This window comes from Micropterus dolomieu, linkage group LG06 (genome assembly GCF_021292245.1).
Source record: "Micropterus dolomieu isolate WLL.071019.BEF.003 ecotype Adirondacks linkage group LG06, ASM2129224v1, whole genome shotgun sequence".
NCBI lineage: Eukaryota > Metazoa > Chordata > Actinopteri > Centrarchiformes > Centrarchidae > Micropterus > Micropterus dolomieu.
The window spans coordinates 8,318,568-8,342,447 of record NC_060155.1 but is presented as its reverse complement, the minus strand read 5'-3'; the positions used below and the strand labels follow the sequence as shown (position 1 = coordinate 8,342,447).

General features: G+C 41.1%; 1 protein-coding gene across 8 annotated transcripts in view; it reads left to right on the top strand.

The window, feature by feature from the left end:
* Positions 1-23,880, top strand: part of ptprma (protein tyrosine phosphatase receptor type Ma) — a 157,271-nt gene that overhangs the window by 115,436 nt on the left and 17,955 nt on the right. For 6 of the 8 annotated variants that reach the window (XM_046052200.1, XM_046052203.1, XM_046052201.1 and 3 more), the window contains 6 exons: positions 2,370-2,450; positions 3,158-3,184; positions 6,153-6,346; positions 10,506-10,593; positions 13,034-13,110; positions 17,269-17,305. In XM_046052200.1, coding sequence (XP_045908156.1) covers positions 2,370-2,450; positions 3,158-3,184; positions 6,153-6,346; positions 10,506-10,593; positions 13,034-13,110; positions 17,269-17,305 — 504 coding nt within the window. The remainder of the gene's footprint in view (positions 1-2,369; positions 2,451-3,157; positions 3,185-6,152; positions 6,347-10,505; positions 10,594-13,033; positions 13,111-17,268; positions 17,306-23,880) is intronic. The other 2 variants (XM_046052206.1, XM_046052202.1) reach the window with 1 other exon arrangement.

Genomic DNA, 23,880 nt, shown 5'->3' with positions numbered 1-23,880 from the left:
AAATGTGAGTCTTGGTCCTCTTCCAAGTAAATTTGTGGATTTAGGAAAACAGTTAAAAAAACAACCCAAACCTCAAACTTGGTATTAAATTCTCATTTGCAGTGTAAAAATATCTGTTAGTTGAATATTTGTTTTGACTCCCCCTACAAGAATATCTCAAAATTTTCAGAAATACAGGAATAAAAACTCAGTGTGAGACCAAATGACTTTTCATGATCGTTAGCATGACAAAGGTGGGTTTTATTGCCTTTTGTGTCATTTACCACTACCCGTTGCATAAATTAGTGTTAAAATTTTATTTTTCATGAAGATCTGTCTTAATCTCTCTTTTCTTTGGTCTGGTTTTGCCTTCCTCTGACTGAGGCTTTGTGCAATCTGTGCAAATGATTTGACAGTAATTTTGTAGCTTTTGAAAAATTACCCGTTGCTACCAGTGCTGGTGGTAGTCAGTAGGGAACCGGCTTGTGCAAAACAGTTCAACAGAATTTACTTTCATTTGACGATAAAGACTTTGATATGATTTTCAGAAAGATTGTTTAATTTTTTTTCTTCAACAAGAGATTTGTTCTCTTCACTAGCCCTCAAGCGTTTGTTCTACCCTTCTTACACATTTCCCTTTTCAAATTTCTTTAGTTTCTCTAATTCATTTTTGTTAAGTTAACTAAAAGTAAATTTAAATCAGCAATATTAATAATTTACTATTAGGATTCTGTTGCCCATACCTGCACTATACTATAGTTGTATAGCTATAAATACCCTGAAGGGACTCTTGTCTTTTAATCAATAATCAAGGCTGACACGCCTGTTTAGAACTCAGAACTGTTCAGTTTCCAATTCAAAGAGGAAACACACAACACATACTGGATGGGTTCTTGTGTGATAACCTAGTAATTTTCCTTGTCCCAGGTTAAACTTAATACTTTGTTGATGGACAGCTCAGCTAAGTCTGCACCCAGGGCTTGACCTGGTATAATCCCAGTCAAAACCATCAGATTAAAACTCCACAGCAGCTTCTGTCTCCGCACCCCTGCAGGGAATGAGCCCCAAAGATGCTCTGACCTTGATTAACTGTCTGTTAGTTTGGATGTTCAAACCTGGCCCTGTGTCTGCTAGCGCAAATTATATAAATGCATTACATTTTACTCTGCTTATCAGTGTAATGCCTTCAATACTGTACCTAAGCCCTCTCACGCTCTCCTTGACCTTATATGACTGTCTCCAGTATCATTTTGGCTCAAAACATCATGGTTGACAGATCATTGTCTTGAACTCCATTAGCATGCAGTTGGCTCTGTTGATGTTGCATGAGGAGACCTTATTCTGTTAAGAGGGACGGGGGGGTTGACATCTACTGTATTGCTCTACTCTGGTACATCAATAGTAGTAATGGAAAGTCAGTTAGCGTATTTACTATTTAGTTTTGATATGCTACTTTACACTTACTGTATACAGCTATATTTGCTAGTCTATATCACCACATTTCTTTCAGCTAGTTACTACTTACTTTTACTGCATATTAAGATTGTACATACAAATCAGTTGAATATCTTGTATGTAATATGTTGTATCCTTATCAATTAAAAGAGCCAGCTGTATATAAAGTAGTTATAATTAGATAATAATAATAATAATAGTAATAATATTTTTTTTTAAAAACACAATGCAACCCTGGGGACCATTCCGCTGCCTGGTGAATACTTGTGTACTTCTGAATATTTTCTGGTTGATCAATCAGTTAATTGACAGAATGTAACTATTTAGATAATTGATTAATTGTTTGTCATTAAAAGCTAAAAGGTTAAAAATCACTGTTTCCAGATCTTAATATTGGCTGGTTTTCTTCATTTTATGTGATATTAAATCAAATATCTTGTGTTTATAGGCATATATAGATGTTCAAGTACAAAAACCCAAATATTAGCTGGAATAAAATCACTGCATGTAAACAGACTTTTTTTCTTACATAAAAAAACAATGCTGTTCTATAATGTTTTGAGCTTAACTTTAATTGGGCCCTTTTGTCATATTGTATGTATTGTGGGTTCCGTGCGACTTATATCTGAGTTTATGCTGAAAAAAGGATACCATAAATGTTAAATTTTATATATCTGGGATTTCTGTTGCCACCACCATACAGTGAAGGTAAATTTAATTTTGTTTGTGCACTAAAAAATGTTTACTGTTGGTTAAGTGAGAAAACGTGGGTGGCCTGACAGTAATTGTAATTGTGTCATTTTGACAGTAATGGTATATTTGTACATTGTGGTATTGCTATTTTTACTTCTATACAAGTTCTGAATACTACCTCCACCACTAAGCGATGCTAGACTATTGACTGCCTTGTGTTGTGTTCATTCTTCCGTCTCTAGCTGGATCATCGCCCTCTTCCTTCACACTGCCAAAAGCCAACACTCTCAGTACTTCCATCCCCACCAACTCCTACTACCCAGGTAAGCATACACTGTATTTCCTCACACTAATCCCGTATGTCAACACAGAAGTGCCCACTATATAAGCCGTGATGTTGAGTGAAACCAGAAGGTGTAATATTCAGTCATCAATAAACCTGCAGATGTGTCAGGATAAATTAATAAGACACAATGTTTTCAAACAAGTATTAATTAGTTTTATGTTCTTGGTAAGACCTATTTTTATGTAAATTACAGACTAACACTGTAATGTGTGATAGGAATTTAGCTCAAGTTAATGTGTGCTTTAAAAATTAAAACGATTTTAGGAACGATTTCACAAATGAGAAGGTAGATAAATTGACTTTAGATGGGTTTACACTCTGCTACATCTCTGGTTATAACAGAAATAGTTTTATATCACTTTGCCAAGATGGAATTTAGCTGTTCAATTATGACTTCAATTTCTCCAAATAATATGCATAATATTATGTCTTATGTAATCAGATTACAGCTCACTGATTAGATGAAGTAAAGGGCAGCTAGATTTATAATCAACTGAACTTAGTGTATAATTAGCTTTTCTGGAAAATATGATAAGTTTCTTGTTATGCTGCTTGGCAAGAAACCAAAAAACTGTCTATTAATTTTGTGGTTGTTGTTTTTTGTGGACTTATCTTGGCTTCTTTTATTTATTGCGACTCTCTTTCCTCTTCCAACTTCTGCACTTGTTATGGGGGTATGAGCAGATCCCTTTGTGCCAACCGCTATCTTAGGTGAGACACATTTTTCTTTTTCCCATTGCTGTTGATTATTCTTACTTCTACGTTGAACAAAATGACAGTGCATTACAATTATAAGATTGTTGTTTGAAGACTTAACTGTGAGGACAAAAAAAGCACAGATTTTTTTTCTCTCCCATTTTTGGTTTGGTTGGCTCTTTTACTAAAGATGGCTTCATCACCTTCATACCTGCCTGCTGCTTCTCCCCCTCCCTCCTCCTCCTCTCCCGCCCTCTTCCGCCTCTTTCCCCCTCTCCCTCCCCGTCAGATGAGGGACTCTCCTGGGCTGAGGCTGGCTTCACTTCATCCCATCCGCATTGCGTGTCGTGCGTGTGATGTCACATACATGTTTGACCTCTCATATGCATGGACAGACATGTGGACTGGATGTGGGGGAGTGTCTAAGGGGGGCAATGGGGGGGGGGGCAGTTTGCCCCAACGCCAAGGCTACAGTGTGCTGAAGCCATAGCAGCTGCACTGAGACACAAACAGAAATTATACAGTGTGAGAGGGACACAGAAAAACTCTCTCTTAGCCCCACTCACCAAAAATTTCGAACACGGGATGCGTTTGGTCTGAGCATCTAAAGTCTTGCGTTAGTTGTGCTGCCCTCCCCTCCCTCCCCTTCTCTCCTCAATACGCATTGAACTCCCTGCCCTCCCTCCAAAACAACAGCCTTTTCTATTATTCTTTTTAATGTTGCTCCGCCTGCCTTTGGCTAACAGCTAGTGACCTACTTGTTGTTGTTTTGGCTTTGCCAGTGTTTATTCATCCTGTTCAGTGATAAAATGGAATTATAAAGAAAGCAATTTGTTCTTCTTTTAATTATTACTGGCCTGTTGAATATGCAGAGCCAAAAGTGCTGCATCTTAAACAAGCAGGCACTTTTTTATACCAGCATTGCACATAATGTAGATACTAAGTGGGATACTAGGACTGTAATAATTTAATTCTCATGGCCATTAAGAAAGATGCAATAAGCAACTCTACTCCAGAAGACAGGAGCACCATAACTGTATTTACAAGTATACAACTTACACTTTGGGCTTTTATTCCCCTTCACATTAGGGCAACTTTAAGCAGTCTTTCATCATCACCGTTGTGACAGCTGCTTATGTTAGTTCCACATTTAATGAAGCGTGAAACAATTAACATGAAATTACAGCAGCCAGAAAAGGTTACATGCTTTCAGTCGTGACACATTCAGTCACAGCATTGTCTCATCAGTTGAGGTTAATGATCAAAACTGATTAGATCATAAAGGATTGGTAATGTTTTAGATTTCATTGCACACTCCTATTTTAAAATAAAAAAAAACAAAAAAAAGGTATAAATACATGTGTCACCACTAGCACATGCAAATATAATTGTAGCAATTAGAGAAAGAAATTCAAAATGTCAGAATACTCAAAAAGTAATTGGCATCATTAAAATACGCAAGTCACAGATCTGAAACAATTACAGCTTGTTCCAAAGACGACCAGTATTTCACCATTATTTTCTCCCTTGAAATTCATGACTCCCTTGTTTTGTTCTTTTACTTTTGTCTTGCACTGTTGAAATTGCCCCATCCATCCACTCAACATCCCCCCTTGACTAGGCTTTCTAGCTAGGCAGTTTGGACTGACAAGGCATGTGATCTTGCCCTATAGCGTAGCTCTAAAACACTACTGTAACAGGTTCTCATGCTGTATTGTTGCTTATCCCCTCTCTCCTCTCTCTTCTCCTCTCTTTCTCTTTACATACATAACCTCTTATGTATCTGCTATCTAAAAAGTGCCCATTAATGGTAAGTTTTCCCAAGTGGGCCCTGGGTTGGGGGAAGGAGGTGGTGTTTACTCAGAAAGCAAGCCAGCAGTGAGAGGCTGCTTCTGGCATGGACATTACGACATTTATTGCATGACCAGTGGACATGTTAGCATCTCACCACCCTCCGTACCGTGCCACCAAGCCACCATTAGCCTAGCATGGTCCAAGTACATACAGTGCCCCATTGGCAGCATCACCCCATGCATTCTCCTCCCATCTCCGCTTCCCTCCTGTTTTCAAAAAAAATCTTTTAGGTTTGATTTTTTTTTTTCTTCATTTTTTCGGGGGGAAGAACAAGTGGTAGGGGTTGAATCCACGCTGTGTCTGTGTGATGCTTCTGATGGTGCTTGCTGCAACATGCTCACTGTGGCCCACCGCACCCCCCCACATCCTCCTCCTTCATGTTTCTGGACACCTTCCATCGTCCGCTGGCTCCCCACAGCATCTGTGCCTCATGTCTGCCACTGACTGGATTACAGTATGAAAGAGCTGGAATGGACTCTATATGAACAGCAGCCCAACCCAGCATACTGGACTGCCAGTAAAAAAAAAAAGTAAACTTGTTGTTTTACAGCATCTTCATGTGGATTTTTATGATCTCTCTATACTGTTTCCACTGACTCTTTTTATTCTGACAGTAGCCATATTAAATGCTAACAGTGTAAGCACTAAACTTAAAGGGCCTTGTATTTTAATGGCTATAGGCTGTCTTACAGTACGGTAGGCCTGTGATATAAAATATTTTCCAGCCACACACTGAGACAGATGGACCTGAACCTTCCCACCACATGACTCATCCTATTACTCAATGATGTTGTGTTGTTGTGACCATCCATAACAGATTACTAGTTGAGAGTTGTTTGTCAATCTGGAGGGTGGTGACATAATGCTTAACGGTAAATGAGATAATGTGCCATCTGTTAATGGGAACACTTGTTAAGTGAGATATGTACTGGTGTGAGTGACAACACCTAGGCAACTTAACTCAACTTTATATGTCAATAAACTCATATAATACCACAACTCTGTTTACTGCTTCAAGCATTATGTCCCCCCTATCTATCTTAACAATATACCGATAAATCATGCAATGCTAGCACCTTCGTCTCCGTCCTGACCTGCTCTGTCCTGTCCCTGTTTTTGTGTCCCACAGATGAGAGCCAGAACATGGGCAGCGACACTAGCAGCCTGGTGCAGTCGCACACTCACTCCCTGAGGAAGCGGGAGCCGGTTGATGTGCCTTACCAGACGGGCCAGCTGCATCCGGCGATCCGCGTGGCGGACCTCCTCCAGCACATCACACAGATGAAGTGTGCCGAGGGCTACGGTTTCAAGGAGGAGTATGAGGTAGGACGCAAACCCAGCTGTCATCCCCCACTGTAAAGGTTGCAAACACAGATAAAGCCTGGTGAGAGACTTGTAACATCTCCACGGAGATTCTTGAGCGGAAATGTTTATCAGTCTAATACAAGGCTTCATCTGTGTCCTGGTGTACAGCCCCATGTCTCTTTCTCTGTTTTTCACTGCACAGCAGAACTGGTTGTTTCTCCCCAGATGCACTTTTATGATAAATTGTTAATGTACCCTGTCTCAGCGTGTTTACGGTGTGATTTGTTTTGTTGTTCATCTGTTCATTGTTGTTTGCACCGATGTGTGTTTGTGTCAAAAGCTGCTGACCCACTCTCAGTCCCCCTTGCTTGGACACTCTGCTGTAGACCAAGTTGAAATGCACCCCCCACCCACACACACACATACACACACACACAGACACACACAAAGGTGAGGAACAGCTAGCTGCTGTGAGTTAGCCATGTCCTCTCCTTTATCTGAATCTGAATCAGGTTCGATTAGGCTCCCGCGATGGCAGCGTGCTGCTCTCTTAAGACTGTTGTCACACAACAGCATTCGTAATCTGACACCATGCCTCTCGCTGACACCAAAACAAAAGATTTTGCCCCAGAAGAGCATCACTCCCATTTCCTCTCATTAGTGCAGGAGTCTGGCAGGGCTTGGCAGCACTCCAGCCTCCTCGGCGTCCCTCAGCACCACACCAGCCAGCCTCATCTCACCCCTATGCCATGTTGTGACAGACTGGCTTCAAGCTATGCTTTTTAAATCCTTTTTGAATATCTAATTTGTATCACTTCAGTTTTTCTATCTGACATGCTGGGCCTTTTCACAGATAGTATTACCACTTTTATTTATTCTAACATCTCCTGTCTTTCTTTACCACCTTTTCCTATCCTAACGTTTCCCTTTTTTAATCTGCATCACATCTTTTTCTTCACCCTTTGAACGTGTTTCCTGTACCTCGTATGTCCTCTCTCTTGCTTAATCTCTTTTTCTGTAATTTACTTATCTACACCTCCCGCGTTCTTTACTTGCTTTCCTCTCCCTCCCTTCATCTCCTGCTATGTTCTTCTATGTGTGGGCCAGATCTGTCAGTAATTAACTCCACACTTCCCCCTCATGACTGTAAAATTAAATAATGAAGTCTCCCATTGCTACCTGCAGCATCAGTTCATTGAGGGGCTGGTGTGCTTTGGACTGCCCTCTGGGCCTAATCCGTTATGGATAAAGGTGTTTTGGGTTCACGTGGCAAGCAACCCCACTAGGAACGATTGGCCCCTGTCCCCTCACCTTGCTGTCACCTAGCTGTCCGCAGACTATTGCAAAAAAGGCCTGTGGGATGCTTAAAGTGTGTAACGGAGCTCATTCTCACTTGGCTAGAGCGATTCATTTGTATGTTGTGTTCCGCTGCTGTCTTCACTATAATGATCTGTTTTAAGGTTAATGCCCTTTTTAACCGTTTATTTTTGATGATGAGATTGGAGCTTAGTGCACCTCTAAACTTGTTGACTTACACTGTACTATATCTCTCTCCGACCCATGCTTCTTGTTATTCTGTACGTTAACTTTGGATCAGATAAACGAGGTAAGCCAATACTTTTGGTTATTTGTCAATTTTTTAGACTGAAAGATTGATGGTGCTTGTTGGCTTTTTGGCCCTGTGGGATTCCAAACATCTCACATATATGATCTACTCTGAAAAGGGCATTTACCAACAGAAGATGTGCCAAAGCATTTGACTGTCCAGAGATGATGAAATGTGTGAAACAGTGACTTTTTGAATCTTTTGTCATGTTATTTCTTTATCGTGTAAATTGCAAATGTCACTGTGAAATGTTTTTTTCCATAATCAGAAACTGAGATCCAGAAATGCTCCACAACTTAATTCTGATGTTTCTTTAAAAAGCTTTTCAAAGCTATACCTATTTCCTGACCAGAATAACTAAAATTATTTTAAAAAATTATTTAATTTGGAAGATAACAGTAACTCAAACCAGCAATTTCTGATGTTATACCAGCAGATTAAAAAAATTGTGGGTCAACAAATGAATTTTTTCATAGCCAAACCAACCAACTACCAAACAATTTGGAATACTTAAGAGATGATCTGGAAAGCACCATCAAAAAGGACACCGCACAAACTCATGTTGTTGTATACTTTGTAAAAGCTTTATAAAGTCATGTTTGATAGAAAGTATAACAGAATATTTGCATGTCCAAATTCTTCTGCACGTTGACGCACACTCTGAGTGAGCAAACAGAAAGCAGAAAACAAGTTCCAACTGCTTTATTAACATTATGTTGTCATTGCATTTCACTTGTTTTCAGCTTGTTTTATGTGAAGGGAAATGTGTTGCGTCTAGCATACTGTGAGAATCCGGCAATTCTAAAAGCTCCAACCGCCAATGAACACTAGTCAATGTGAATGAGTCTCCTTTTCTCACACAGCAAATTATTTATTAATTAGGAAGCAAATCACTAAACAATTCTGCTTCTTTGTGTTTTTTTTTTTTACTTTGCCATGGTGTGTGCTGTATGTCAAGTGCTCTGTTGTCGCTTTATGTAAGTTTTCCCATAGTGATTGGATGCAGAGAAAGTACTATGCTTTTCACTTACAGTAAGTGTTTACAGACAAAGACAAGACAAATGGCATAGGAGACAAACTGTGCTGGGACTGGAGTACAGCAGGAAGCCTGTAATTAAAAAACATACTAAGTTGGATCTGGGCCAATGGGAATAATTCTAAGATGGTGATAAACTACCTGCAGATGCTCTAAAGTTAAGTACAACACCGACCTTTGCTACAAAATAGTTTTTATAGGTGGAGCCATCCATTGTTTTTCAATCACTGTCACTGGTGAATTTTATGTAGCCAATTATCCCCACGATGGATACATAGCCTTTTAAATTGAAAGCCTTCAGATGATCGCTACCTCTTGGGACACTAACTGCTTTATCACCATCATTTGTTTTTCTGAATTCAGGATCTAAACAGCCTGAGGAATGAGACTATAGCATTTGAGACAGGCAGGGTCACTCAGTTTAAGAGAGAACTATTATAAAGTTGCCAGGTAACGCCTTTCGGCTTCAAGATGATTTGTGTTCAGATGCTTGATATTAGACCTGTATCCTTCAGAGTGACAGAGGGAACGACACTGGCCCGTGCATTTACTCAAGACATACTGCCACAGGAGGAGAGGCCTGTGTAATCCATCTCTGAGACATGCTTCCATCCTCACTGGAAGGATGGGACATATTTTTAGCATATTAAAGCTGTTTCTCAGTGAAATCACTAATCCTTAGGACTTAATACAGGAATATGTCCTTCTGGCGTGTCTGTAAGACCTTTATTTGTTAGACAAACGGCCTGCTGCCTGCCCACAGCACTGAGATGAATGAAACCATCAAGTCCTGCTCTCTCAGACTGGCTAACCACACAGAAAGCAACTCTCCAAACAATCTGTTTAACCTTCGATAAAAACTCTCGAATCTTTACTTGCAGATGGCCTGCATTCTAATGTATTAGCTGACTTTTCAAATGTGCATTAGCTGACTATCAAAAAGCCAGAACAATAACGTGTTTTTGTCCGGGCTAGTCTGCTTGGAGCCAACCCCACCCGCCCGTGCAGAACAGCGGTGGACTGGCAGTGGAGATGTATTTTCATAATTTGGCTTAATTGTGCCTGGTGTGCCATCAGAATGGAAATCTCCCCAGCGAGCGATGATAAATATTTCATGAGGGTAATCTGAGTGGAGCAGTTTTGATCTGCAGACGATGAGCTGGCTTTATTTTTCCCCGCAATGAGCTGATTGAGTCCTTCAGATGAGGCAGACAGACAGCCGCTGTGGTGGCTCCGCCTGGCAGAGCGGCGCAGGGGGAGAGGTTTGAGCATGACACCCGCCGCCTCTGCCCTAATGGCACTTGCTGTTTGACACAGCTCCCCAGGATCCACCATCCTCTCTGTGTTTCATGTCTAATAATGATGTGAATATATCTCTCTGTGTCTTCCGTTCAATTGCCAATGTTCCCATCCTTTTTTTGTAGAGCTGAAAGTGGAAGACTGTGTTCTTTAGCCTGGTTATCATTTAGAGTGCTCACACATGACACCATATTTCATCTCCCCCTGTCTCTGTTCTCTGTTTTCTCTCTTTTCAGAGCTTTTTTGAGGGACAGTCTGCTCCATGGGACTCTGCCAAGAAGGATGAGAATCGCATGAAGAACCGATATGGGAATATTATTGCATGTGTGTACAAAGCACCTCTGAGTTTTTGTGTGCCATTCCCATTCTTCAGGCTGATTTATTGGCCAGGCTTGTGACTCTGGATAACTATAAGCTGCTCAAACAGAGTTTTATTATCAGCCAACGAGAGCAGCTTTGACCTTTCCAATCTACTTTTATATTCATCTTCCTGCAGTGTCTTTTCAGTTATGAGAAATAAGTCGTGCAGCATATGGAAAATAACATGTATCCTCAGCATTGTTTATAAAAATGTTGAATTTGAGTTCACAGTTAATTCACATTACCTTTCCAAACTTGAGCTGAGCTGTTATGATAGACTTTAAAAAACCATGAGGTCACCCATTGGTTTGTGGACTACCATTTTTAAGCCTTGAGTTTGGCATTTTGGGCATCACCATTCTATACATCACGTACATGTTGTTTTTTGGGAAACTGAGATGACCAGATTTGGACAGGGTGAAGCTAGCTAGCTGGGTTAGTAAGGTGCAGTGCTGGGAAACTTACTCAGAAATTACTAAAGTAATAATATTATTTTACTTATTAGTGGGTATAGTTAGTTAGTAGTAACTAGTTATGTTAATCGTTACTATATTGCTTTCACTACTGCACATTATTGTACGTATTCACATAGCTTAAGGGTACTCTCTCACGACGAGTGCAAGCATCACTGGCAGTAGCGGCCAGAGTTTCTTTCTATAAGTTTCACATTGCTGTGCTGCTTTAGCAGATGTATCAATAAATTACATGTAGAATTATTTGCGCTTCAAAACTTTCTGCTTGTCGCACAAAGTTTACAACGGACGACAATGTTCTTTTTAACTTTGACTGTGACTCAATAATAGCAATACTTACAACTGTCAAAAGAACGCCTCTCTCCCTTGTTCTCAATTCTTAACAACATAATAAAGTTCTTGCTTTACTTGAACTGCCGCTGACCTGCCGCACAGTCGCACATCACGTCTAGGGTGGTGTGTTCCAGTACGCGGCGTTACTGGAACACACCACCCTGTATTAGCAACTGTGATATTATTACTGTATTGGAAAAAGTAATCCCTTACACTACTCATTACTGGGAAAAGTAATAATATTACAGTAACGCATTACTGCCCAACACTGGTATGGTGATATTAATTGGAATGCTAATTTTGATCAGGCAAAAAACAAAACGTACGTACCAGAAAAAAATGAAAAGCCAACTCCTTGGAGTCTAGTCATTTTGTACAACCGAATGCTGAACAAGATCATTTTTACGTGACCAAAATGTTACAGTTAACTTTCATGAACTGAAAACACACTGTGAAAGAGTCAGCGTTCTTAGACAAAAACACTGACAGCACTCAAAAACTAGTTCACTGCTAGTTAAATGTGCACAGTGTAGTGGATACAATTTGCTTCTATCCTGATAGACAGGTCACCGTGGTTGCGACTTGTCAATCACAAGGTAGACAAGCCCTACGGCATACCCTGTTTTCTCATTTATTTTCCTTTAAATGGGACCATAATTTAAAACATGAACATCTTGCTGGATTGAAGCCAACTTGAAACTAGGCACTGAGACCAAAAACTCATTAGGACTCATAGGATAAATCAAGTGAGAAGTCATACACTCCAACGCAATTTGACTTCTTTCTTTAACCAGTGGAGCCACTCCCTGGTGGCCAGTACAAAGAATGCAAGTTTAAGGCACTTCGTCAGTGGCGTCGCTTTCAGACCTGGAGGTTGTTCTGATTTCATCCCCCTCTTCAGTCACTGCTGCTGAGGAAAAACCTTTGTCAGCTTTAGGGACTGTTTTAAAATTACTTTACCTTTACGTTACGTAACTTAAAAATGCAAATGATGTACGTAAAATACCACAAATTCTAACAAATACCTTTTGTTTTTTTATTTGAACATAATCTAGGGTCAAGGCTGCATAGTTTTCATTTCACATATCTCACCATAAATGTATGTCCTTATTCAAAGTAATTGTCATCATCCTCATCATCTTCAATCGCTTAACTGGGGTCAAGTAGCAGCAGGGGACGTCCAACTTCCCTTTCCCAAGCAAAGTAATTGTACTGTGGTTTAAGCTCACTGCACCCCACCTTATTTACCATTAACTGAAAGGTTTTCCATCGAGCAAGTTTCCTGTACCTAATTTCTGAGTTCGTATCATGAAGGTTTTAAACTTACAGCAGCGCATTGTGTTTGTTATACAGGCTCAGTCACATAAGAGTAGCTACTCATCAGGCATGTTGCATTTACAACTTTGTTTTAATATGTTCCAAAGTATGATGCCGGTCTGGCCCTTCTACCTCTCCTCCATCATCACTTTCTCTGTTTTATAATCTCTCTCTCTGTTTCTTTGTTTTACTGTCTGTCTCTCTGTCCCTCTCCCCCTTTTCTTTTCCTGATGCCCTCGTTAATATGATTAATTCAATGCCGGTTTCTTCCTCTCTTCCAGATGATCACTCCCGTGTCAGGCTGCAGGCCCTGGAGGGGGAACAGAGCTCCGATTACATTAATGCAAATTACGTTGATGTAAGTACACACACCAGCCAGCGCCACCAACGCAAAGGTCACTGCGCTTCCTCTTGGGGAGAGCGAGGGCGCTGGTGCTGCCATCGCAGGGGGCCTGAGGGACTAAGCAGCGCCTACTGCCTGCCCGTCACATGCACACACACATACAGACAGAAAAAGTCACACACACACATGGTGCCTTTATATTCAACTTTAAAAGGCTGCTGTATCACTCTATTCATTGGATATATTAAGAGGAGTGAAGATCAGAGGCTGACAGTGCTGGGAGAGAGAAAAGGCAAACTAGCACACAAGGGAAGCTGAGGTTATAGTTTTGGACTTTGCTTTGAACAACAGCATGAACACACACACATGAGAAGAAAAAGGGGAGTTCCATGGATTATTAATTAGCCAAGTTAAAAAGATGGATAAATCTGAAAAACGAATACAAGATAGTACAATACAGTGCCTTGAACATCACAAATAGAAATGTAGCAGAAACATAGAAATCCTAAAATGGCAATATTGCTGTCACAGAAATAATTCATGTGAACATTTTTTTGCTACCACTGTGGTCAAGATTTGGTTACGTTGAGACAACTATTTGGTGAAGTTTAGGTGGTCATGGTTAAAAGAAACCAACGTTGACTGGTATTCTCCAATGTCAAAGTCACATCCACATAGATCTCATCCCTAAGATGTTTTACAACACAATGACAACACAAGTCACACAACTGCTGCCTTTGCTTCCGCAAGAGGACACTCGTCATTTGCACAATCTTGTCATTGTCATGTTTGGCCATTTTAAGCAACTGAACAGGCAACCGATGTTGTCATTTTCTGGTCAGGACAGACTTGAGAAATTGCAGAGCTGTTTTTCAGCCTCGTTCTGCTTCACATCCAAATAAAGCAGCTACCTTCTCCTCTATTGTGAGACACTGAAGACGCCTCACAGACAGACCAGAGAATCAAACTAGACACAGCAGCTATCTAGAGATGGTTTTATTATACTTCTTACTATAGGAGACTACTTGCAGCACAGCACTTACATGCACTGGAGTGACTTAGCATACCTTTACAGTAAGTAAAAGTTGTTAAAAAGTGGCGTGAGACATGCCTCCCGTCGAAAACAGATCTAACCCACTTAGCTCACACACTATAGAACCTCTTGATCTGACCTGATTTGCTGTTGATAGCAGTTTTAGTTGCAGGATGTGACCAATCACAGCAGCTCATTGGCCTCTCTGAGCAGATTCTTCCGCTCCATGTGTAATGGTCTGGTGATGTACCTGACTTCCTAAGTGGTTTTCTGCTCAGGAGAGAACTCTCACTCCGTCTCCCATCTTCTCTTTCCCCCACCCCTCTAATGTGGTAATTTGTAATCTCCTGTTACGCATTCAAACATAAATTCATAATGCAAGGTGTGCCGCGGCAAATGCAGGGGGCTTAAATTATTTACCTTTCCCACTATTCAGTTTATGGTCCATTATGCTGCGAAAAGGGCCGCTGCGGAGAAGACTCTCACAATAGAGGGGGCCCCATTATAAGATAAGAATATACGCATATTAAGAGGGTCCTGATTGAAAAGGATTTTCACTGCTCTGCCAGCTACATTGAGAAAGTACTTAGTAGAAATGCAGGCAGATGGGTAATGATGTTTTTGCTCTTCAGAAAGCTTTTTAACCCATCTAGAAGCGTGTCCTGCCCAATAAACTCTTATGTGTAGAACATTTCCCACAGTGTTTGTTATTGTACTCTATAATACTGCCGATTATTTCGAGTCACGTACGAATAAGCAGCGCCAGTCGGGTATCTTTCCTTTCTCCGCAGCTGATTGAGTATTTTCATAAGCATTTAGGAGGCAAGGAAACATAGTGTAATAGCCTGTTGTCTGCAGAGTTGTGTTTGTGTGCACATGGGGCACAAAGAGGTTTGCTGGGGTTGTGTCCTATACTGAAGTAATGCAGTGATGAGCTATAGAATTGACCATGTGCAGAAAAATCAAGTCACACAATACCTATTCCTTTCGATATGATAAGAAAAACCATAATCTTGTGTTTTAGTAGCCTGGAACTAACAACACATTGGACGCAGGACACAAACCTTGGTCTTGCGCTTTGTATGGCAACGTTAATCCTAATCAAAATTACTGGTGGACCCTTACTGACCCACTGTTTGTGGTAGTTTATCCCACCCCATGGTATACATTTTGACACAGAACAGTTGTCCCCCTTACCTTTTTGGCTTGTGACCCTCTTCAAACAAAACAATTTCTACCTGCAACCCATCGTTGCAGATCATGGCTGTGAGGGGTGTTTTCTTTACGGATTGCTTCATTTGAGGCCTGAAAAGGTAAAAACAACCTGAAGAGAAATGAGAGAAAAGTAGAAATAATGAACAGAATTTTGTGGAAACGAAATAAATATAGTGTTTCTTTCATATACCTTCCATCATCTTGTGAGGTTGGGGATCACTGCTTCACAAGATGGGTAGAAATGGGTAATAGTTTTAATTTATATGGTGCATTAGTTGTGCATAATCACAAACATTTGTAATAAATGACAAATTACCACAAAAAAAACTGACACAATAACATTGGGGCTTTCGGGCCCCATAGGGTCTGGGGCCTGTAAGTAATCCAGCCATACTCTATTCTATGACTTTTGGATAGCATAAGGATGTTACACTTTCTGGATCATAAAAGAACCATTGCCAGTGAACATATAGTGTCAACATTTACTCTCTGTTTCTCTCAAGTGTGTTTGTAAAGGCAAATACGTTGTCTAGAAATGTATTTTGTAGGTGATAGGGTCAGTACCCCAGATTTGCAAAAGTGGGTTATCTAATGATATTCAGACTGAAAATACAAATTCATGCCTACAGGCAAAAACATTTCATGCTGCATATTTTAGACATTTTACACCCCAAAGTTACTGGAAATAATTCATGTAAATGACCAGTGTGATAAGCAATGCAGCAAAATACAAAGAGCAGGACACATATTTATTCTCCTTTAGTAAATTACACATCCCTGGAAACAAAGCCTGTTCAATTAATAATTTCAACATGGACATTTCAGCTTTTATCTCTTTGTGTTGATCGTGAAGAAACAGTCTTATGTTCCTAATGTAACATGCATCTAAAAAGCCGCAAGTCCATTTATAGTAAGCTCTACTCACCTGACAGTCACTGTCAAGGCCCTCCTTTCTTCCTGTCTCCCCCTCTCTAATCCGACGGCGTACTAGGCCTCCACTTTACTTGACAGAACTTACATGAAAGCACAAACAAATCTCCTCCTTAGTCCAGAGATAAAGAAGTCATTAAAAATGGAGGACAGCTGAATAGCTGAAAGAGCCCTGTGGATGAGAGAGAGAGTGAGGAAAATATCCTTTGTGTCTTCCTCCCTTCATTGGAGGAGCGTTAATCACAGTCCAAGTTAAATTGAATATGAGGGAGATAAGCAGAGCAGCAGGGGTGGGTGGGGGGGGGGGGGGGACAATCAAGAGGAGGCAGGGCCTGGGAAGAGCCTTTAAGTCCTAATGTTTTGTTTCCTGCCTCATATCTCTGGAGAGAAGACAAGGAATTGGACAAATAAAACTTGAAGGGATTAGAGTAATCCATGAGACTAGGGGCCTATTGTGGAGATCAGTGCCGTTAGTTGTATCTTGGGGATTATCAACACTTTGGCTGCTTACTCCAGAGGTGTGCTGCATATAGAGTGTGTGATGGAGAGTGTTTTATGCATCTTGTATCCAGCAGCATCCATCACTAGCTTTCAGCCGTGCATTTTCCTCCCTCAGTCAGATATTGAAACAAAGAACTGAATGGGTGTACAGTGGCAAACAGCTGGCAGCCTGACTTTGAGTAGTATTTCTAAAGAGTGGCGCACACATTTCTCAAACAGCTCCAGTTAAGGCAGTGCAGTACATTTTTGCTGCCCAAACAGCTGTTAACTAGGATTCCATACAGGTTAAATCTGTTCAGTTCAGTTATGGAGGTAAAGTGCATTGTTTGTAACGTAGAAATAAACTGAGTTTGCCTGCAAGGGTCAACCTGCATTCTGTCTAAATATCAAAGACGTTGTGTGTTTTTTGGGAGCATTTTCCTCACCACAGCTGGTCTTTTATGAGTAGAAGGAAAGTGAAGGAACTCATCTTCTTTTCTCCCACTTTTTTTCAGGGCTACCATAGGCCAAATCACTACATCGCCACTCAAGGTAAGAATAAATACTTTCTAAAAATTGTGAGGCACTCTCGTTTGGAATGTGTCGGCGGGGAGAATTTTAAGGCTGTCTGTTTGTTTGGAGGGATGGATGTGTGCAGGTGTTTGTGAACATCCCCATCGTTGTTTACATGCACTCTTGCAAACTACTCTCCGATGCTCAGTCAGGCTTGTGTTCGGGGAAGCTGGTACTGCTCAGTGCGCACACACGAGCGCTCACGTGCACGCTCTCTCGCACACACGAGCGCTCACGTGCACGCTCTCTCGCACACACGAGCGGACCTCTGAGCGAGCAGAGCAGCACGTTTATTCTCTGTGTTTCTTTCCTCTTCCCTTCCATCGGTGGTGTGGGAGTGATTAATCAGGCAGTCTGGGAGAAAGCTGAATAAATAAATGGATTAGCTGACATGTACAGGCACATTTTGTCACTGTGTTAATCTGGCCGGCAGAATCACAGGGCGAGGAGCACTTACCGTGACCCCAGAGGTTAAGTCTGATTGATGGTTAATTGTTATGAATTTTTTGTGTCGAGAGCCTCACTCCCACACAACAGGGCTGCATGCTTGGGGATTTTGCGTAGCACTTTAGAGAAAAAAAAAATCATTGGAGGGGAAAAAAAGGGAAGAGGCGTTTTTGCGAAGAGGCCTTAATGGATTCACAATCTGCTTTGGCGGAGCTGGGAGTTGCATAATTACCTGTTTATTAGTGCATTGCTTCTCTTCCTCAGTGTCTCAATTAAAACAACCCTCTGTTTGCTCTTACTTTAGAAGGAGACGGCATACCGATCATGCTGCGACCACTCAGCTTATCTGTCCGCCTGTACTGTGTCCACAGCGCCTGTGCTGACCACCGAGTCGGACGCTCAAAACTAAGCTGCCTGTCAAGTGCCGACTCTCTCCTGTGGGGCTTCAGTTCACAAAAACAAGCCACATTAACGGGGCGCATTGACGTGGATTATTATGACTTCTATAATTGTCATATAGTCATTAAAGGCTTTCCATATTTCATTTAAAAATATGCATATGGAGATCAGCAGTCAAAGAAATACTGCAAACAGAGGCCCCCTATAAGATGAAAAGCTCGAGAAGCCAAACGTGTTTCCATTCAAGTTAATTAGCCCCTGTTTTCTCATTGAGCTTGCATAATAAGTGCTCATTTTCCATCGACTGTATCGCAAGCACGATAAGGCTTTTCACAGTGTAGCGCTATCCAGTACGTGCTGAGGAGGGGTGTGTGTGTGTGTGTGTGTGTGTGTGTGGGGGGAAACATCTGTATTCTCTGGGAAAGCAGGCCCTTTTATAATTCATCATCAGCTCCGGCAGACTGACAGGAAGGAAGGCTCAGTCTTCTGACACTGAGGCGAAGAGCAGCCCGAGATGATAGGAAAGCCAGACACAGACCTGTCTCTCTCAGTCAGACAAACTGCATACTGTAGCACCTGAAAAGAGCACCTGGGCATTGACACAGTTGAGGAAGTAGTCTTCTCTCCCCCAGTAAAGTTTTTCAGTGAGTGACACTTCCACTCAAGTCCACTGGGACCAGCGGTAGCTCAGAAAATGATGATACCCGCAGTAGTGCTGGATAAGCTAAAAAATCTTTGTCATAAATTGGTTGTTGCGGGGATGGTTGAGGGTGTGCTTAATATGGCAGACGTGTGAGACAACGTTGTCCCCGTTCTCTTACGCTATAAACTACAATGACACTCATTAGTTTGGGGTTTATTGATGAGTCCCTTTGCTCTGTCAAGGTGACAACGGCAGGTAGAACAGCTGTCACTCCATAAAAGCCTCATCACCCATACTCCGCTTCTCATTATGTAGGTCATTCTCTCATCCGGGGCTCTTTTTTTGCTGCAGCAATACAACAACTGATGCTCAGTAATTCACCAACGCCAACTGCAGCTCACCTACTTAGCAGAGTGAACACATGCATGCAGCTCAGCCCTCCCAGTTTGCCGCCTTGCCTCTGTCCATTTTAATGTCCCACGGATCGTTTAAATACCGATCAGACATGAGCTCCTTCCTGGTGGAGACTGTGAATTACACTTAAGCCCGGGTACAAACAGCTGTGATAAGTCCCTGCATCCTCCTGGTGATGTGGAAAATATTCATGATGCAGGAAAGGGTTCAATTTCATCAAGGTTTCCCCTCCGGCCTCCTCTGCTCTTCCCTCCTTCACAAGCACCAAATGTCACCAGCAGCGCAAAGGTTTTATTATTTACAGGTTAACATCTCAATGCCCAACGGGGTATGAGCGGTGGGAGATAGAAAGAGAGAGAGAGCAAATCAATGATAAGTGAGTGTACATTATTGCAAAGTCTGCTGCTTGTAATATTAATGGGCAAGAGGGGAACGTCGCCTGCGTGTTTGTCGGTGAGTGTGTATGCGCGCACGTCGCTCAGGAGTTTTGCGGCATACCTGGCTGGGGGGATTTCTACAGCTGTCACACTCCTTGCATCTGAAGAGGAACAGGCCTAGTCCCAAAACACAGCATCTGCTGCAGCAGCATTAGCTCACTGACAGCTGGAAGTGCAGCTTCTACTGGTGCTCTTCTACTGAGAAGTGCCTCCCCCAAACTTCTCCAACTAGGCTCCACGCAAGTCTTACTAGTAACACTGCTCTCACCTTGTAGTTCCTCAAGTGAGCTCTCAAATCAACATGACTTGTTTATTTGAGGCGTCTTGAAAATTTGTATGTGTTCATTTATGTTTTGAGTCCTCTTTTTGTAAGTACGACTTAAGTCTAGAGTTTTAATTTGTGAAAAAATCCAGAAATGTGTTGGTGGTTTATTTTGATTATTTAAAAAGCTGCTAAACGTTTAATTAGAAAATAGCATTTGCATGGTTCAATCTGTAGTTTAAAGGAACTGTTTCGACATTCTTACTAGCACTGTCAAGTCTGTACACTAACTGTGGAGCTACAACCAGCAGGTGATTAGTGTGATGGAAGCAGGGAGAAACAGCTAGCTCTAAAGTTTGAAAATCCACACACCAAAGCTCAGTAATTAACATGTTTCATTGTGTTGTTTAATCTATACACAAACAGAAATAGAAAAGCTAATTGCTGCAGATGGCGTATGTCCAGTTACAGCACATAGCTCCATGTAAAACATTGTTTGTCATTGTCCTGCAGAACAATCCATTTGAGTGTTGATTCATCTGGGACCCCAGTCATCAGGATGATGTTTTTTGTCAGTGCTTACCAAAACGGTTACAGCTGTAAATTAGTTTTTAGTGTAACAATGTTTAATCTAATCTAAGTTGTTACTGTATTGTTTTGAATCCACCGACAACTTTTATACTACTTAGATCTGGTATTTCTTGGATTTTCTCCTTACTTATGGCATTGTTTTTTATTTAGATGTAAACATCACAAAAAAACTCATTTGCTACTCATTGACTACACTCATCAGTGTGAACTTGCAGCAGGAGCCACAACAACTTTTGGATTCCCAAAAAATTTAAAAATCAAGCTATTTTTCAGTGAAGATTGGTAGAAACACAAAACAATGAGCCTGTGAAATTTCCAACTTCCTTCTGACTGTCACCAAAATGTCAGCTAAACTCTTGAAAGTCTCCACCACTTCCACATGAAAGCTGTCAAATTGTGTTTGAGATCTGTGTGTTCTTCTACACCTATTCATCAAGAGCCATGCTCACTTCCTTCTGACTGCCATCAAGCGCTGCCCAGCATCTCCTCCTCACCTATTCTCCATCTCTTCATGCATATGGAAATGTAAATTGGCTGGCTGAAGCTTGGCAGGAGCCTCCCATTGGATGATTTACCATATAATGCCAAGTGTTATTGTGTTACTGAAGTCCTACACACCAGCTGTCCTCCTTCTCAGTCTCCCTCTCCCAAACTTCTCAGGAGTGTGTATCCTCCCTCGGGGACAAGTGTAGGAGGGAGAAGAGTGGGTGGTTCAATCAAGTTGGGTAATTATTGGAAACAGTGGAAGTGACTGGACTTGGAGATTCTGGTCCTACAGTTAAAACTGAGACAAACGTCATGCAAAGCAGAGGAAATGTGGGAATGCAAATGGAAGATATTTTGTTCCAAATTTCTAGATATCGAATTGGGATGGAAGGAAGTCAGCAGAAGTCAATTTTTCAAATATACAACCATTATACTCAATACAAAATGTTCTCGTTTTCCAAAGAGAGACACATGAACCGGCTGGCAGCAGAAACATGATTGTGGAGCTGATGCCTAATTTTGAATCGTTTCTCTTTTTCTAGTAAGAAGTCTCCTAAATTTTCATTGTGGAGTATGTGAAAGATTTAAGTGTTTTAAACGATGTCAAATGAGGCTGTACTTGAGTACAGTTAGAGGATAGACAGTCGAGAACTGTTTAGGCACCACTGAAAGCAAATGAAACAAGGCTTGATCAATCAAGTGATTAAAATGGTGATGACACTTTGCTGATGCCCTGAGGGAAATTAGGTTGTTGCAGGAGACAGAAGCCAATAAGAAACACAAACATAACAACAATAGAAAAGGATGCTGGAGCTGCTGCAACTGGTGTCTAGTACCTTCTCCAATACGTTACAGAACATTTACATACAGTTTATATGCATTTTTGACTTAATTTAATATTTTAATTTGACAGATGTACAGACGGGAGGGGTCGAACCAGCATTTTGCAGTTTTATGGTATGTGTTTTAACCACGTAGCTACCAGATGCCACAGAAAAAATTAATTTTATGAAGTGCAGCACCAAATGTGTTTCTTCAACCAAGCAAGCAGTGTAGTTCAGTCAGGCACACGTCAAGGTGTTGATCATTGATTATGCTCTTTGAGGGAGCTCTCAGAGAATCTAAGCAACAATGAGGATCTTGTAGGAGAGCCCCTCAGTGTACCTAAATGAATCTTAGTTAAATCAACAATACTAAAATAAAGCACATAAGGAGAGGATGGGGTGGGGAGGGGGGGGCCGCGGCAGCAAACTATGTTAAGGCATAATCATATTAGCAGAGTAATAATGAGTAATGTCAGTTTAATGTTTGCACTGTGCGCCCACATGAATATGATTGGACGTCATTAGCCACGCAGCTGAATGAGCCGGTGGTTGTGAAGCATGTATGAAACAGCTGATGCCAATCAGATAACCCTAATGTTTCCTTGAGCAGGACACTGAACACCAAATTGTTCCTACCAATGGCCAGGCCAGTGCGGTGGCTGCTGCCGCCATCAGTGTTTGAATAAGTGAAGCCACTGTGGCATGCTTTTTCCTGCTTAACTAGTAAAACAGCGAATTTACAATTCAGTAATATTCAGCACGGCGACGTCAATTTCGGCTGGTGATGTTCTTGCATGTCTTCCCTCTCTCAAACTCCCCTTGTTTCCTGTCACTGCTCAAATATCCACTCCCGCGTAGATGCAGAAAATGCCCCCAAAAAATGTACTGTAAACATGCAAGTGAAGTCAGTGACAAATGTTTTAAATGAAAATGTCAGAGTTGAATTTTACATCAAAACTAAGAGACTGACCAAATGTTGTCAGCCATAAACACTGTCAACAATAAAAGTGAATCAGTTGTTTTACATGACTTGTTTCAGGGGCCTAAAAGTTATTTAATTTACTTACCACATATATGACAAGGAAGAAAAACACTAATATTCAAGTTTGTGTCTGTGCCATGTTATGTCTTAGCTTGTGTCTCTGTGTGTCTGCATAATTTGTCATGTCTCCAGGTAATTTGGGCCAAGGCACGAGAATGCACAACTGCAGAGATTTGCATTCACTAATTAATTTGTCAGAAGTAATTTTTTTTCCCACTTGGTGCTTGATTAAAACTAATATTAATAATTTTAATTAACCAGAATAATAATTAAATTCCTATCAATCCACAGTTATTGCTCAGTGAAGTTTTAAATATTGGAGGCATTCTGTGGCTCGCTGCTCATTTATTTTGATGTTCACCAGACACGTTTGGGTCTGGTTCGGTGGAAAGGTTGGTGTTGAACAGATGAGGTGTGATGTAGTCCTAATTACTTTGAGCTTTGCACACACTTTACACATACACACATAAACACAGGCTTTAGCCTCATCTTTAAATGTGTGATTTATTTGTACTCTCTCATCTGTATTTAAGCCCTCTTTTGTAGAGTAAGCACTTTGCAAGGAATCTGTTGTAGGAAGCACTATAAATAAATCAGATTTGACATGTTTTTCAATGCCCAATCCGAGGAGTGAAAATGGTCTATAAACTGCACTGCTTCTGTAATACCTCCAAAACCTTTCTGTTTATCTTTTGTGTAAGTTGATCTGCCTCTGAAGACGGGGACAGAAGATTATGATAAAAAAAAACATGTTGCCACGGTGTTTACGTAAACACAGTAAGCATTACATACAATGAATATATGTAAGTGAAAGCAGTGACTAATTGTACATTCAATCAAACAGGAGGGAAAAAATCATCATCAAGAAAAATATAGTGTGAGATTGAGAAGGGGAAAGATGGAATATTCTGTATATTACAGTTTATAAAATTCACTTTTTACCACTCTGTCCGGCCCGCGGGACACTGGCACTGTGTAGAACTTTCACAGGCTGCTGGTACTATGAAGG